This window comes from Balaenoptera borealis (assembly GCF_965194805.1).
Source record: "Balaenoptera borealis genome assembly, chromosome: 3".
Taxonomy (NCBI): domain Eukaryota; kingdom Metazoa; phylum Chordata; class Mammalia; order Artiodactyla; family Balaenopteridae; genus Balaenoptera; species Balaenoptera borealis.
In genome coordinates, this window is record NC_138866.1 from 34,409,198 (window position 1) to 34,425,980 (window position 16,783).

Consider the following 16,783-nt stretch of genomic DNA (forward strand, 5'->3'; position numbering starts at 1 on the left):
AAACAAACATATCTTCATTTAGCTCATAATGTTACTAATATGTTGCTGAATTATGCTTTACTATTAACCTGAATTTTGGAAACAAGGTGGAAGACTGAAGAAAGAATGTTGAAATGGAAAGCATTTGTTTAAGTTATCTTCCTATCTACCTCTCTAGAGTCCTTTCCTGCTGTCAAATGTACTTCTTGCCATGCCTACAGTATCTTGCTATGCTAAGGTTCTGAAGTGGTCCTGTTCAGGGTTTGCCCTATGAGTCAAAGAACTCTAAGTTCTAAGTGATTAGTTCCTGTTTATTTAGGACAGCAGATTTACCCAGATGTTGGATGTCTGATTTGAACTATTAAATATTAATATGTGAATAACTCACTCTCAGGTAGAATACTTTTAAACACAAATGCACCTCTAAATATTAGATTATCAAAAAGTATAGCAAAGTGAACAGAACAAACACATTTAGCCAATGTGGAGGATATTTGGGCTTAATAAAACACCTCTCCTAAACAGACTGGATCTTGAGAGTCAGGGAATAAGGAGATTAACTGTTCCTCTAAAGTTTCTTGCCGTTCATGGCTTTTCCCCTTTCACTTCTCAAAAAGCTTTCTCTCCCTTCCCTTCTCTTAAAAGTACTGACAGAGGAGCTTAGATGGTGAGTAGGGGAAAGGTTAGAATAGGGTAGCCATTTGTGAATCTCAGTCATTTGTAAATTGAATTAATGTAGGTGTGAATACCAAATTACCATTATTTACATTGCATGCACGCTCTCTTCTCCTCTTTCCCATTCTCCTCTCTTCACTCCTTCCCACCCCCTGGAAGATACTATGAACTTGTTATAACAAATTACCCAAAGGTAATAAATGCTGCAAAAGTGGCTCTAGTAGTTGTGGGAGGAAAGATAAAAGAAGAAATTATAAAAGGAAGGGGCTTTTCTCTTTATGGAAGGGAGAGGTGTCTATTTTACAGTGAATAAGAAGCTTTATTTAGGGGCCCAGAAAGTAAACTTGAGCTACTGTAGTAAATCCTCCTGCCTTTTTCCCCCACTTCTATATCACCTAAAGATCTAGAATTTTGCAACTCAAGTCCTTATCATTCATACACACAGTCAATATTTAATTCAAAATTTAAACTAAATTTTCCTCTCTGGCTTTTGAAATATTGACAGTAACTATTTACTTAGGGGTTTTATCTATTAAAATGGATATAGAATATTTAGTTTATTAACCTTAATATTAATAAATTGTGGGTGCTAAGCCCAGTTAAGAGGGCAGCATGGTACAGCAAAAGGAGAAAGACCCTGGAGTTAGACAGGCCTAGGCTGGACTCCTCATTCTGTCTTTTACTAGTTGTATGACTCTGAACAGCTTATTTAATTTTTTTGAGCTTCAGTATTATTATCTACAAAATGGGGATAAAAGACACTTATCTGGATTGGTTGTTTCATGAGGCCTAAATAAGATAAGTAAGTGAAAGAATGTAGTATAGTACTATATATATAGTAGGTAGTAAGTAAAGATTAGTATCTCTTTCCAGGAAAAGACTGGCATGTTTGGAGTGAGGAGGCTGGAGAAAATGGATGTGGATTGGGTGGGGAGGAAAGACAGGAGTGAAACAGAATTGAAAACTTTTGTAGTTCTTACTAATAACTATCTAATTCATTTCTGTAGTACCAAAGACTGAGACAACATCTGATATAGCATAACCCTTCATAAAAGTTTGTTGGATTATTAGAGTATACTTACCCATATATAATAAAACCCCAATTCTGCCACAAGGATATAGTTGGCACCTTAGAAAGATCATATTTGTAGCAGAATAGAGGGTGAGTTAGAGGAGAACAACACTTGAGGCAGGGAGACCAGTGAAGAGGATAGCCTCATGTGTCTAGACAAAAAGTAAACGGAGCCCCAAACTAAGCCAGGATGGTAGAAATGAAGAGATAGGAACGTACAGAAGAAGTACTGATGAGGGAAACTGTATGGGATTTAAATACAGGGCTGAGTGAGAGACAGAAGCTTTCCATTCAGGTTTTTTCTGGCTCGGGTGACTGGGTGGCTGGTGGGCGCAGTCACTGAGCTAGAAGAACTCAAAGAAATGGAGTAAGATGGTAGTGGGAGGCGCAGTGAGAAAGGAAAGGAGAGATAATGAATTTAATTTTACATGTTGAATTTGCTCTGCCTATTGAACTTAAAGAAAATATACCTAGTAAGCAGGTGGATCTAGGCATGGAGCTCAAGACAGAGATAAGATCTGGGAGTCATTAGCATACAGAATTAGAAGGAAAAAAGGTCAAGGGTGAGCCATGGTGACACTTAGATTTGGGAATGAGCATAGGAAGAGAAGCTGCCAAAACAAGAAAGAATAAACTACAAACGGAGAATGAAGAAGTTGAAATGGTGTATTGCTGGAGAGGGATGTAAAATTGTGGTAGAGAGACCTAATAGCTGGGTTACGCAGGCATTTTATTTGTGTTTACAGACACATACCATTTCAATGAGGCTTTGCAATCCAGATGAAGATGAATCAACACAGACACCCTTCTGTTCTACGTAATAGCCTTCATAATGTCTTTCAATTTAATCTCTTTTTTAAAAATTCTACTTCCAAATTTGAGCATAAGCTCTGGAACTTTCTAAAACATCTTATTACTAGGCTGTAATTTATAGTGCATTTACAGTACATGTAATTTTAAGGACAAGATCTATATCTATTTCAGTTTTGAATCTTCAAGAGCCTTTGGCTTAAAATTCATAGTAGAATCATGATTAAGTTTACCACACCCTTGTTACTTCCTGTGATCCATGGACCAGTGGCTTGGTATTCTTGGGAACTTGTTAGAAATGCAAAATCTTGGTCCACTCCAGATTTGCTGAATCACAATCAGCATTTTTAATAAGCTCTCCAGGTGATTCAAATAGGTACAAATTAATACTTCCTGACTAACTGAACAAAGAATAAACAAACTGTATTGTTGTTCTTATTTCTAGTAGGTCTCCAACTTTAGCTCATGTGATACAACTTGGGCAAATTCTCTTTCCAAAATATGGTTTACTATGTTAATTCTGCTTTTAAAAAAAGCTGCAAATTTAACCAAATTGGGTAGTGCTGCCTGGATTACAAAGCCTTTCAAAATCTGGCTTCAAATTTCTACCAAATTTACACATATTATCCTTCTACCTGAACCTCCTACTCTAAACAGTCTGGCCTGACCTCAGTAAACTATTCTTTCTACTTCTCTATTTTTGTTCATTCCCTGTTTCCTACTTGGTTAACATACTCTCTTTTTCTAAATACACAAATCCTATTTATCCTTCCTGTTCTAGCTAAAACGAAATATCTTCAAAATGATATTATCTTGTCTTCATAATGAGAATTGTGGATTATTAATTTCAAGAAACTTAGATTCCATTTCCACCTCTGCCACTAACTTGTATATTGCTGGGCAAGTTCAATAAACATCTCTGGGTTTAAAAGCTTGTTTTTTTCATACACAAGGCCAATAGGCACATGAAAAGATGCTCAACATTGCTAATCATTGATAAATGCAAACCAAAACCACAATGAGATATCACTTCACACTTGTCACAATGGTTTTTATCAAAAAGACCACAAGTAACAAATGTTGGTAAGAATGTGGAGAAAAGGGAACCCTCCTATGCTGTTGGTGGGAATGTGAATTGGTATAGCCACTGTGGAAAACAGTATGGAGGCTTCTCAAAAAACTAAAAATTGAACTACCATATGACCCAGCCATTCCATTCCTAGGTATATATCCCAAAACACTAATGTGAAAAGATACATGTACCCCAGTGTTCATAGCAGCATTATTTATAATAGCCAAGATATGGAAGTAACCTAAATGTCCATCAGCAGATGAATGAATAAAGAAGATGTGGTATATACAATGGAATACTACTCAGCCATGAAAAAGAAAAAACTTTTGCCATTTGCAACAACATGAATGGACCTGGAGTGTATCATCCTTCGTGAAATAAGTCAGACAGAGAAAGACAAATACTGTATGATATCACTTATATGTGGAATCTAAAAAATAAAACAAACTAGTGAGTATAACAAAACAGAAACAGACTCACATATATAGAAAACAAACTAGTGTTTACCGGTGGGGAGAGGGAAGAGAAGAGGGATTAAGGAGTAGAGGATTAAGAGGTACAAACTACTATGTATAAAATAAATAAGCTACAAGGATGTATTGTAGAGCACAGGAATACAGCCAATATTTTATAACTTTAAATGGTGTATAATCTATAAAAATTCTGAATCACTATGTTGTACACCTGAAACTAATATAACATTGTAAATTATACCTCAATAAATTTTTTTTTACATTATAAAAAAATTTGTCTTTTTAAAGAAAAACGCTAGGAACCACACTAGTATTGTGTTCCACACAATGAGAGAAAATATGTCTAAGGAATGTGTTTTAATATTCACATAATACTTAAAAATGAATGTTTTAAAAATACAGTTAATGCTCACGTATTTGAAGCACCCCTCCCATAATCTCCACTGTACCCTCTTTTTAAATGAAATGTACAAGAAACAAAGGCAAAATTCATCCAGGTCAATCCAAATAAGTTATAGAGTCTTACCCTTCAAGTTTAACATTTATTGTTAAAGTCATGGTAGGTGATAAGAATAAGAGCTAAGAAGTAGAATCATACAGAATTTAAACCCAGACTGAAACCTTTTAAAAATAACAAGAATAGCACTCTTACTCCCTACTCTTATCTGGCATAGCTGAGTAAGGGTTCTGTGCTTGCTGACATTCTTGAGCTATTTCTCTCCCTGCTTTAAACATAGGGTAGTTTCTCCCATGACCCTGCTTGTTTCCCTGGAGAGCTTCACATAGAGGCTTCTGTATAACAACATTTGCTTTCATTAGCAAACGGCTACATAGGAAAGAGAAGAATGAAGAGGGAGACAACCTTCACAGAATATCAACAGGCTGCAGATTAAATATACCTTGTTTCCTTTGCTAAATTCCCAGCACAGATTTCCATCTGAACAGTTATAAATTCTTTCCTCCCACATTCCACCTCTGCATTTTAAACCATTTACTCTGGGCCTCTTCAATACAGCACTCTAAGACTGAGAAAGTTTAGATTTGCATCAATTGTATTTTTAAAAAATTGTTCTCAGTTTTATGTAAGGTATTCAATCCAAGAAAAGAATATACTAAAGATGTGCATATTCTCAAAATTGCCTATATCTTGCTTATAAGTTTTGTTGTTCTTTATATGTTGTTTTCAAGGGACATTTTGAAGTTACATGTAATAGTAACATTAATTATTAGGAAACGTCTACAACAAATCAACAGCTGGTCCTAGAAAATCAAATATTAGCATATCAACATAGGAACCTTTCAATGGTGTTTTGGCCTTTATAGTAAGGTAATGGCAGCATATATAGTATATATCAAGTTAGCTTTTCTTTTAATACAGAAGTACAACATTAGGAGGAGAGAATGAACAGAATTATAGTCAAGACAGCATAAGGTAAAAATGATACACACAAACAAAAAGCACCTTTTACCTTATAATAGTTCTTAGAGCTCATTAATGCACTTGGAGGCAGGGCCAGAGTCAGCGGTGGCTGGGAAACAAATTCTAAATCTGGTGCATTTGTTCTCTAGAGTTTCAGGCCTGTTCTGTGCTATTGGAACTCTTGGGTTCATCCTACCTCCTCTCAGAAATTAATTTTTGCCTTCTTTAAAGGTGTATCTGCATCAGGATAATTTTTAGATGCTTGAAGTTTATATATATGAAAGGATGGGTTACTAGTCAGGTCCAAATTCAACCCTCCCCGCTTTTTTTCACTGGGTTCTTTCTATCCCTTCCCAGGGCTACGAAGCCTGGGTCAGGGTGATACCAGGTAACCTGCAGCACTGGCTTCACCAGCATGGGTTCTAAGTTGGCTGGTTACTTACCTATGGACTTCTCTAGAACTAAACTTTCAGGTAAATACAAATGGTGAATTAAAAAAAAAAAAGATGTTTGAAAATATGTGTAACACTCTACTCCAGTGTCCACAGAGAAAGAAAAAAAATCAGGAGGAAAGAAGAGAAGCTTAAAAGGTGAGATTAACATAAAAACGACTGCCTTTCAGGTTACTAGCAAGATGCTGTGTTCCAGGTTTGGACTACACTGTGTCCAGTTTGAGCCTAAACTGGGGTTTATAGGAGTCCCAGCATACCTTGTGAAATGGTAGGGCAGAGCCTCTTCAAGAGCATATTTGAGCCCTGGGATAGCACTCATCTTAAGGGAAGGAGGATCCAGGCATAATGAGCTTTGCTCAGTGACAAGATGGTGATAAGACAGAAAGGGGCAATTATGGGTGACAGATACATCAGGGCATCCATCACTCAGATTTGTCTCCTAGCTTTGTCTCCAGCAGGCTGTTGTTTGAGTGTTACTAAGAGCAGGCACACCTCTGGTGAACTGGAAATAGTGCCTGGTGAAACATGGCTGAACAGCAGTGTCGCATGGAAGTGGGATGCTCAGAAAGAGCACTTGTTTTTGATTGCATGTGCAGCTGGAGCTGGAGACGCAGTGGGAAATTTACAGAAATAGTTGGGGAATTTAGCAGAGAGCTGAGTTAATTTAGTAAATGGGGTAATATGCTCTCAGAGATGGGCAATTATAGTCAATGTGCCTCCCTTTGTATTTACAAGTGGGTGAAGCCTGGAGAAACTCAGGTTATATAAGAATACAAAAATCAATATAAAAGTCCTAGAAAATAATTGTACTTAAACTTCAAAGAATCAGTTAGTACTAATTTTGACATTTCCCTCTTACTCTTCTCACCCATGTCTTCCCTTTCTTTTTTTTTTTTGCATATACTACATTGTTTATGGATATTTTTGTATGTAACAGAAGCATAAAACATCGACTAGAAATATACTCAACAAATTTATGATATAGTTGCCTTTAGGAAGGGTGAAAGGGAATGAAACTTCCCTATCTTTCTTGACATAAGTAAAAGTATGAATAGGAATAACACCCAAAGCAGAGCAACATATTTCTCCTATTGTAAAAGGCATTCCAGGAAAATGTCTATCGCTAAAGGACATAGACATCTCCATAATTCTTTGACTTCTGAAGAATGAAATAAGTGAAAATTATGGTATTAAATTTCTTTCTCTTTAGCAACAATCCCGCCTAGTTAGTACTCCCAAAATTCATATTTGTACAATAACAACTTCAAAATAAAATCCAATACTTACTTGTCTCCCACAATTCCCAAGTTGATTGTGGGGTAACCATGTTCCTGAATTGTTGCTAAGAGGGTTGAACGATTGCTGTCTCGAATCTTTCCTGGTAAGAGGTCATCTTCAGGATTTAGCAGCTACAAAGCCAAAAAAAAAAAACCACTACAAATTATTTTCTTAGGATAATATTGCCTATTGTTAATGGGAAAAAAATAGATCTAGTAAACAGAGTTTAGCACATCTAGCACCTATAACAGTATCTGGCCCATAGAAGATATATGCTCAAAGGATCTTTTTTTTTTTTTAATTAATTAATTAATTAATTTTTGGCTGTGTTAGGTCTTCGTTTCTGTGCGAGGGCTTTCTCTAGTTGCGGCGAGCAGGGGCCCCTCTTCATCGCGGTGCGCGGGCCTCTCACTATCGTGGCCTCTCTTGTTGCGGAGCATAGGCTCCAGACGCACAGGCTCAGTAGTTGTGGCTCACGGGCCCAGTTGCTCCGCGGCATGTGGGACCTTCCCAGACCAGGGCTCGAACCCGTGTCCCCTGCATTGGCAGGCAGATTCTCAACCACTGCGCCACCAGGGAAGCCCTCAAAGGATCTTTGATAAATATTGAAAGCATAGGAGGATGAGAAAACATTCCTCCAGAATTAAAAAACATGCAGAAATTTAAGTGGTGACTAAACAGCAGGCCAAATATCACACCAGCTTTGGCTCCAATTTGACAAAATAGTGCTCTGGAGATAGCTGCCTTTCTACTGGTTGGTTGTTTACTGGGTCAAATTAAAAAAAAAAAAACAACTTTCTTTTTTCCTCCCACTATTATTTTCTAATCTGTCCTTCACTGAGAATATTTGAGGAAGAGACTGTGTGACATGATATTCTCAAGTCTGAAGAGAATGATCATTTATCTTTTCTTTCAAGCCTTTTGATCTCTTTTGTGAAGTGGTATCAGTAGTACCGAAGAAGTTAAACTTATTTGAAGGAGAGGGAGCCAGATAGCTTGTCTCTATTAGCAAACTTAAACAAGTAATACTTAACTGCACACACCCATGATTCCATGACTTTGAATTGAATCACCCTTAAGAGATTTAATATCTACTATTATATGTCAATGAAGAAAATTATAAGAAGCTTATTTTATGTTAGGATGTTCCAATGAGGCAGTGTAGCGTAGTAGCAAGAGTCTACCTTATTCAGATAACGTTCAAATTCAAGTTGCCCAAACACATTATGCCATAATTTTCTCATTTATAATATATAGTAATAAAACTACCTTGAAAGGCAGTTGTTAGGACTGAGATAATGAACACTCAGTTAACATAGATAAATATACAATAAAAACAATTCTCTGTCCTTTCTTTATGATACATGATATTGAAAGAGCACCTAATTCCCCCCAATTGTTCTCATATTGTTACTCCTAGATGCTAGTATGGATGGAATCAGTTTATAACGTGAACACAGATTTACATTTATTAGATTATAAAATACTTAAGAGTAGGAGGTCCCTAACACACACAGACACACACAACATGAAAATTTAATTTACACAATTTTAAGATGTACTTTGATTTCAGAAAACTACAAAATGAAAAAAAAAGTGCATCTTTGAAGTGAGAAAATCTGGAATATTATCTTAGGAGGTTGAAGGCAAGCCTGCACATTTCAGATGCTTAGGCTGTTAATATGGCCAATACCCAGGGTTTTGTATCTCAGTTCTGCCAAACAATGACCTCAAGCCCCTTTAGTCTTCCTTCTGACTCATTAGTGATACCATGTGGCTGGACCTTTGGCTTTATGTTGGAAAAGTAGTAGCTTTGCCAACAACTGTCCCCTTAAAATATCTGCAGAAAAACTTTGATCATCTTATTCACTGTCACCTGGGAGACTTCCCTTCAAATACTGCACTAATCTAACTTAATCAGATCCCATGTGACACTGCAGCCCACTTTCATCCTTAGTCACTGGCAGAGCTTGGAAAATTGCTATTGCAGTACTAATACAGATTAATTTTCTGATCTTAATTAACACACAGTTATTGAATTTATAATTTTATAAGGCCAAGGCTTGCAGCTTTTAAACTCCATTAATCAGACAAGTTGCTGCAGAAAGAAAACTGAACGGTTATATAATATTTTTTTCACAAAGGGTACTGACCACCAACTGAGTAATGAGATTTCCCCGTTATTAGGGTGGTTTCTTTGCCATTCATGTTCCTCTCTGTTATTTTGCTGCACACAGTTCCAGAAATAATAGAACAATTAGCGATCACTGGAGAACCAGTTGTTTATCTGTAAAACTGACATAATGAAATAATAGCTAGTTAAGTGAGGGTATGGGATTTCCAGTGCATTTTAAGTATTTTCAAAGAAAACACACAGAATCGAATGGAAGATTATAAGGTTTCATATACTAGAATAAATTCACAATATTCCTCTTTAAAAATGTAATCTTATCTTCCAGCTTCTTATACTTCTAGTCATCTCTGGAATGATGCCTGAAACTTATTCTAGTTAAAATATAAAAGGAAAAATACAATATAAAGTAAAATAAAACATAACCCAAAACAAACAAAAAAACGAAAACATAACCCATTATCTTCATACCTTGTTACTTTCTTATCTACCACATACTAAATTTCAATTTCCTGTTTCTGTTATTGTCAATGGTGCCACTGTATTTCCAGCTTTCAAACATTTAGCCTTTGATTTTTTTCCTTTGTAGTCCACTATCTTTCCAAAGGTTTCAATCCTTAATCCTTACTCCATCTCCTTTTTTTTTTTTTTTAATGTTTTGCTGCTTTATACACAGGAATCCATCTCCTCCTTGACACTACATTTTCATTCACTCTCTTATCAACCCTCTCCATCCCCCAATTTCAGGCATTGAATATATCTGAATTTCTGCAAAAGTCTTATAATTGGCTATCTTGCCGACAGACTCTTTCCTTCTGAGAAATAAAATAGACACATCTACTTGCAAAACTGTACGATTACTTGCATAACAGGTAAACTGTACCAAACTATGATATGTAACAAACTATCTTAAGTCAAATTGTTATAACATAAGCTTGTTCAGACCTGTATGTTCCTATAAGATTATGGACAATTAGAGACCACGGTAACTCCATATGGACTCGTGCTCCAAAGATAAAATGAAATTGTTTCAGCAACTCACCTATTTTACTAAATGTGATCAGTCTCTGCCTAGACCGTACTTACTAACTACCTTAAAACCACCTCATGACCAATTCCAGTCCTCAAAATCCTGCAACTATCCTTCTGTAACTTCCTCCTCTTGAGACACTACTGAGACTCTCAAGGTGATGCTCTTCCTTGCTCAGAAACTTTAATATATCCAGCTTTGTATGATCAACAGGCTTCCCTGGTGGCCTCTGTATTAGGACAATGATGGTCATGAAGGTCCCTACCAACACTTAGGCAAGACCTCATGCCACCACTATTCTCATATTGGTTACATTGCACTTCACTGAGGTCTTTTGAGCCTCTTTGCTCAGGGGAGTCTTTATGATGCTAAGTCCAGCACTTACATTAAACTCTGATACTTTTTTGTTGAGCTCCCAAAGTTAGCTGAAATTTATTTTGTTTTTGAAGGGGAGCAGAATATGCCACCTCCAAATGTGCCCATTTGGCACATGCGTTACTTTGAGCTGAAGGCAATCAAGACCCAGCAGACTCAATAAAAACTTTTACTACTCCCTTAACTGCCTAAAAGAATTTAGATAGGAGGCCTGGCCCAGAAAGAGAGCTATTACCAGAGATAACTTTTTATATGAAAGACTTACCTGCATGGTAGGGCAAACATCTGATTACTAAACATCTGCTCTTCTCATCTTCCTGAACTGCCCTTCTCCCCTTTGAAGCCCCAGGCCCTATCCCATTCCTTAGCTCAGACTGACATACAAGCCTCAATTGCCTGACTGTCTTTGGGTCTCATATTTTTATGGGATTCCTGTATGCACAAAATTAAATTTTTCTCCTGTTAATCTGCCTTATGTCAATTTAATTATTAGATCAGCCAAAGAACCTAGAAGGGTAGATGGAAAATTTTTCTGCTCTAAGAGTAAGGTTCCCAGGACTTTTTGGTTATCTGACTGAATATGTAAGGATTTTTGTTTTCCTTACTGTTGGTTTGCTAAAGTGTTGATTTGCTACTAACCATTTTGTTTGTCAATTGGATACACTGTTGTGTGTCTGTAAGAACTTTTCTATGTTTATGTATGAGAAACAGGCTTTCAGAGAGATCTACCTCCCCATTCTGGCCTGCTGGCTTTTAGGGTTAGCTCTCAAGGGTTCAACGTTAGTTTTTTTGTTGTTTTTTAAAAAATTTTTAAATTTATTTTTTTATATAGCAGGTTCTTTTTTTAAAAAAATTAATTAATTAATTAATTTTATTTTTGGCTGTGTTGGGTCTTTGTTTCTGTGCGAGGGCTTTCTCTAGTTGCGGCGAGTGGGGACCACTCTTCATCGCGGTGTGCGGGCCTCTCACTGTGTGACCTCTCTTGTTGCAGAGCACAGGTTCCAGACGCACAGGCTCAGCAGTTGTGGTTCACGGGCCCAGTTGCTCCGTGACATGCAGGATCCTCCCAAACCAGGGCTTGAACCCACGTCCCCCGCATTGGCAGGCAGATTCTCAACCACTGCGCCACCAGGGAAGCCCCAGCAGGTTCTTATTAGTTATCAATTTTATACACATCAGTGTATACATGTCAATCCCAATCGCCCAATTCATCCCACCCCCACCCCCCGCCGCTTTCCCCCCTTGGTGTCCATATGTTTGTTCTCTACATCTGTGTCTCAAATTCTGCCCTGCAAACCAGTTCATCTGTACCATTCTTCCAGGTTCCACATACATGCGTTAATATACGATATTTGTTTTTCTCTTTCTGACTTACTTCACTCTGTATGACAGTCTCTAGATCCATCCACGTCTCAACAAATGACCCAATTTCGTTCCTTTTTATGGCTGAGTAATACTCCATTGTATATATGTACCACATCTTCCTTATCCATTCGTCTGTCGATGGGCATTTAGGTTGCTTCCATGACCTGGCTATTGTAAATAGTGCTGTAATGAACATTGGGGTGCATGTGTCTTTTTGAATTATGGTTTTCTCTGGGTACATGTCCAGTAGTGGGATTGCTGGGTCATATGGTAATTCTATTTTTAGTCTTTTAAGGAACCTCCATACTGTTCTCCAGAGTGGCTGTATCAATTTATATTCCCACCAACAGTGCAAGAGGGTTCCCTTTTCTCCACACCCACTCCAGCATTTGTTGTTAGTAGATTTTCTGATGATGCTCATTCTAACTGGTGTGAGGTGATACCTCATTGTAGTTTTGATTTGCATTTCTCTAATAATTAGTGATGTTGAGCAGCTTTTCATGTGCTTCTTGGCCATCTGTATGTCTTCTTGGGAGAAATGTCTATTTAGGTCTTCTGCCCATTTTTGGATTGGATTGTTTGTTTTTTTAATATTGAGCTGCATGAGTTGTTTATATATTTTGGAGCTTAATCCTTTGTCCGTTGATTCGTTTGCAAATATTTTCTCCCATTCTGAGGGTTGCCTTTTCGTCTTGTTTATGGTTTCCTTTGCTGTGCAAAAGCTTTTAAGTTTCATTAGGTCCCATTTGTTTATTTTTGTTTTTATTTCCATTACTCTAGGACGTGTATCAAAAAAGATCTTGCTGTGATTTATTTCAAAGAGTGTTCTTCCTATGCTTTCCTCTAAGAGTTTTATAGTGTCCGGTCTTACATTTAGGTCTCTAATCCATTTTGAGTTTCTTTTTGTGTATGGTGTTAGGGAGTGTTCTAATTTCATTCTTTTACCTGTAGCTGTCCAGTTTTCCCAGCACCACTTATTGAAGAGACTGTCTTTTCTCCATTGTATATCCTTGCCTCCTTTGTCATAGATTAGTTGACCATAGGTGCGTGGGTTTATCTCTGGGCTTTCTAGCTTGTTCCATTGATCTATGTTTCTGTTTTTGTGCCAGTACCATATTGTCTTGATTAGTGTAGCTTTCTAGTATAGTCTGAAGTCAGGGAGTCTGATTCCTCCAGCTCCGTTTTCAACCTTAGTTTTAAGGACTTTAGACATATATAAGTGATATTCCCCCTGTTGACTGGCTTTTAGCTAATGAATTCATGGATTCATCTAATAATAAACTTGTACTTCTCCTGGCATAAGTTGGCTTCTGTTTTACCTTTCTTGCATTTATTTTTCTAGAAAACATAGTTTCATCAAGGAAAATTTGGAATTGCAGTGGTCATTTTGGAGTACTTTTGACATGACAATTATTCACTTGAAAGCACTTTTAGAACAAAGGGTGAATACAATTCGGAATATTCAATGATTATCACTTTTATTGTTATGTACTGCTTCAAAATGAAATTTCAATAAAAATACAAAATATTTAAAAGTTTGTTAAACCCTGGATTGAGGAAATTCTCTGTCTTATTTGTCTTAAAGAGAAATCACTTAGTTATTTTAAGAGACCTCCCTCTTTGTTTCTGTTCTTCAGAGATTTAATCCTATGGTCTTGATGGTATTGTCAAAGGGCCTAAGACTGGTTGTAATAACTTACTTTCTCTCTTTTTAATGTATTGAAATGGGTTTGTCTGCATCTAAGACTTTTCTCCTCTTTGCAAAGGGAAGGTATTAGAATTTTATAGGTCAGTAACTATTACCATATCCATTGCAAACAGCTTCCTTATACATCCTTACTTTCTCCTTCTTTTGGAAAACATAATTAATTGATCAAAAATCAATTTTGATCATTATGGACACACCTTAGAAATACCCAGATAGTCCAGACAAACAGACCTAACACAAAGAAAGGTGAGAAAAGTCAGATTATAAACTCTAATGGAGAATAGTCTTATTCTAAATGGCTTTTAATTAAACTCTGAAAAAAGTTTTAATTGAGAGTTAAATTAATTGCCTTGGTTGCTTGGATGTAAGAAAGAAAAAGGAACATACAGAGCTTTTAAACATAATCTAAGGAGTCTTTAAGAATTTGGTTTATAAATACAGAGGTTTACAAATTGTATTAGAAAAAATTCATATTCTATTTCTATTATCATGATTCTGGACATGTTAGACTGATTTAATAATTTTAGTTTAAAAACTGTCCTGTGTTTTTTTCCTAACTTTACCACGATGTAAGAAAGTTATACTAGTATAATATTCTAGTTATGTAAGCCTTGGGTGTCTTTGCTTTTTTTTGTTCTATTCTTAAAGACTCTTATTTTTAAAAATTTTTTTAAAATTAATTTTTATTGGAGTATAGTTGATTTACAACCTTGTGTTAGTTTCTGCTGTACAGCAAAGTAAATCAGTTATACATACACATATATAAAAAAATCTTAATAGGTTTTTTTTTTTTTTTTGGCCGTGCCACACGACTTGTGGGATCCTAGTTCCCTGACCAGGGATCAAACCTGGGCCCCTGGAAGTGGAAGTGTGGAGTCCTAACCACTGGACTGCCAGGGAATTCCCTATTTTCTTATTAAAAAAATCCTAATTTGAACCTTCTAAATTGTGTGCATCTAAATATGGGGATGATGATATGGAATGTCTCTGTGAAAAGAAACTGATGAGGTTCAAGACACGCTACCCCAAAGTATGGCATTTGGCATAGTGAATATTTTAAGCTGAAGGAATTTGAGAAATAGTACATGCAGGAAGGACTTTCTGACTTCCCCCTGAAGCACGTCAAAAAACCCTTATGTTAGAGGTGCCCTCCCTATGCCCAGAGGAAAGGAGCATCCTTATCTCTGAAGGTGAAGGGACAGAGAGAGGAATCTGAAGGAACAGGCCTTGCTAAGTCTCCCCCAGTTTACTACACTTTCCTCATGACTTCTGTCCTTTCATATTTCTCCATGACTTTCCATTCTTCATCAAAACTAATAAAAAAAAATGCTCAGGTTTAACTGATTCTTCAGGTCTTCATTTTTTTTAAATGAAGGCTCTCGTGTTACATAAAACTTACATTAAATTAATGCTGTGCTTCTCTCTTATTAATCTGTCTTTTGTTACAGAGGTAATAAAATTCAGAGCTTGAGAAATCAGAAAGGTAGAGGAAAAAATATTTTTCCTCCCTTACAAGACGAATTCTTATAATGCTTCTATTAAATCATGACTTTATAAGAAATTAAATTTTAATTGCCAGATCCTTAGTTAACTCTAAGATCTTAAACTAATATTAATTTGATTGACTGATAAATAATCTTGGATATGTGGGCACTATAATGTTTAATATACCAGTGCTTGACGTAGAGAATGGACTTGAGGACATGGGGAGGGGGAGGGGTAAGCTAGGAAGAAGTGAGAGAGTGGCATGGACATATATACACTACCAAATGTAAACTAGATAGCTAGTGGGAAGCAGCCGCATAGCACAGGGAGATCAGCTCTGTGCTTTGTGTCCACCTAGAGGGGTGGGATAGGGAGGGTGGAGGGAGACGCAAGAGGGAGGAGATATGGGGATATATGTATATGTATAGCTAATTCACTTTGTTATACAGCAGAAACTAACACACCATTGTAAAGTAATTATACTCCAATAAAGATGTTAAAAAAAAATATACCAGTGTTTTTATTAAGTACATCATTAACAGGTTAAAGTAACCATCATTAACAGGGTAGAAAGGATATATGAAGATAGAGGAATGCTTGTGCAAGGTAATGATTATGTTTTATTTATTAGGAAAAAACAGAACAATATTTTTCTTAAAGTAAAAATTACTGATTGTGCCAAAATAAAAAGGAAGACAGTAAAAAATAAATTTAGGAGTATTATTCAGTAAAGTATAGAAGGTCTGAAGGGAAATGATTTATTGCTTGGCAGTAATAACTACAAATAATGAATATACAGGAAGAATAATATGTATTAAAAACATTGACAAAGTTGGCTACATGACGTGGGCTTATTCATAAGGAAAAAAGGCGTATGGATCTTTCATTGTAAATTGTTACTAGAATTTGGGTTTTCTTTTTGTTAAAAATGGCTAAGTTATTTTGTGTCCAGATAACAAAGGTTCCTTTTTTTTTTTTAATTATTTTTTATTTATGGCTGTGTTGGGTCTTCCTTTCTGTGTGAGGGCTTTCTCTAGTTGCGGCAAGTGGGGGTCACTCTTCATCGCGGTGTGCGGGCCTCTCACTATCGCGGCCTCTTGTTGCGGAACACAGGCTCGAGACGCGCAGGCTCAGTAATTGTGGCTCACGGGCCTAGTTGCTCCGTGGCATGTGGGATCTTCCCAGACCAGGGCTCGAACCCGTGTCCCCTGCATTGGCAGGCAGATTCTCAACCACTGTGCCACCAGGGAAGCCCCAAAGGTCCCTTTTTATAACCAAAAAGATTCTGTTAACTCTCTGGTTTGTGGCACATTCTTAAATCATTTTAATCAAAAGCTTCTAAAAATAATGGTTACTTATTGTTGATTAAAAATATTGTCTGTAAATATTTATTGTCTTTATTTATGACATTAATATCTTGTTTCTTCTGACAACTCTTCTTGGTTTTGCCTTTCCCAA

General features: G+C 36.6%; 1 protein-coding gene across 15 annotated transcripts in view; it reads right to left on the reverse strand.

Moving 5' to 3' along the window:
- GPHN (gephyrin) overlaps positions 1–16,783 on the reverse strand; it is a 611,785-nt gene that overhangs the window by 57,284 nt on the left and 537,718 nt on the right. For all 15 annotated transcript variants that reach the window (XM_082386487.1, XM_082386483.1, XM_082386492.1 and 12 more), the window contains one exon: positions 7,241–7,362. In XM_082386487.1, coding sequence (XP_082242613.1) covers positions 7,241–7,362 — 122 coding nt within the window. The remainder of the gene's footprint in view (positions 1–7,240; positions 7,363–16,783) is intronic.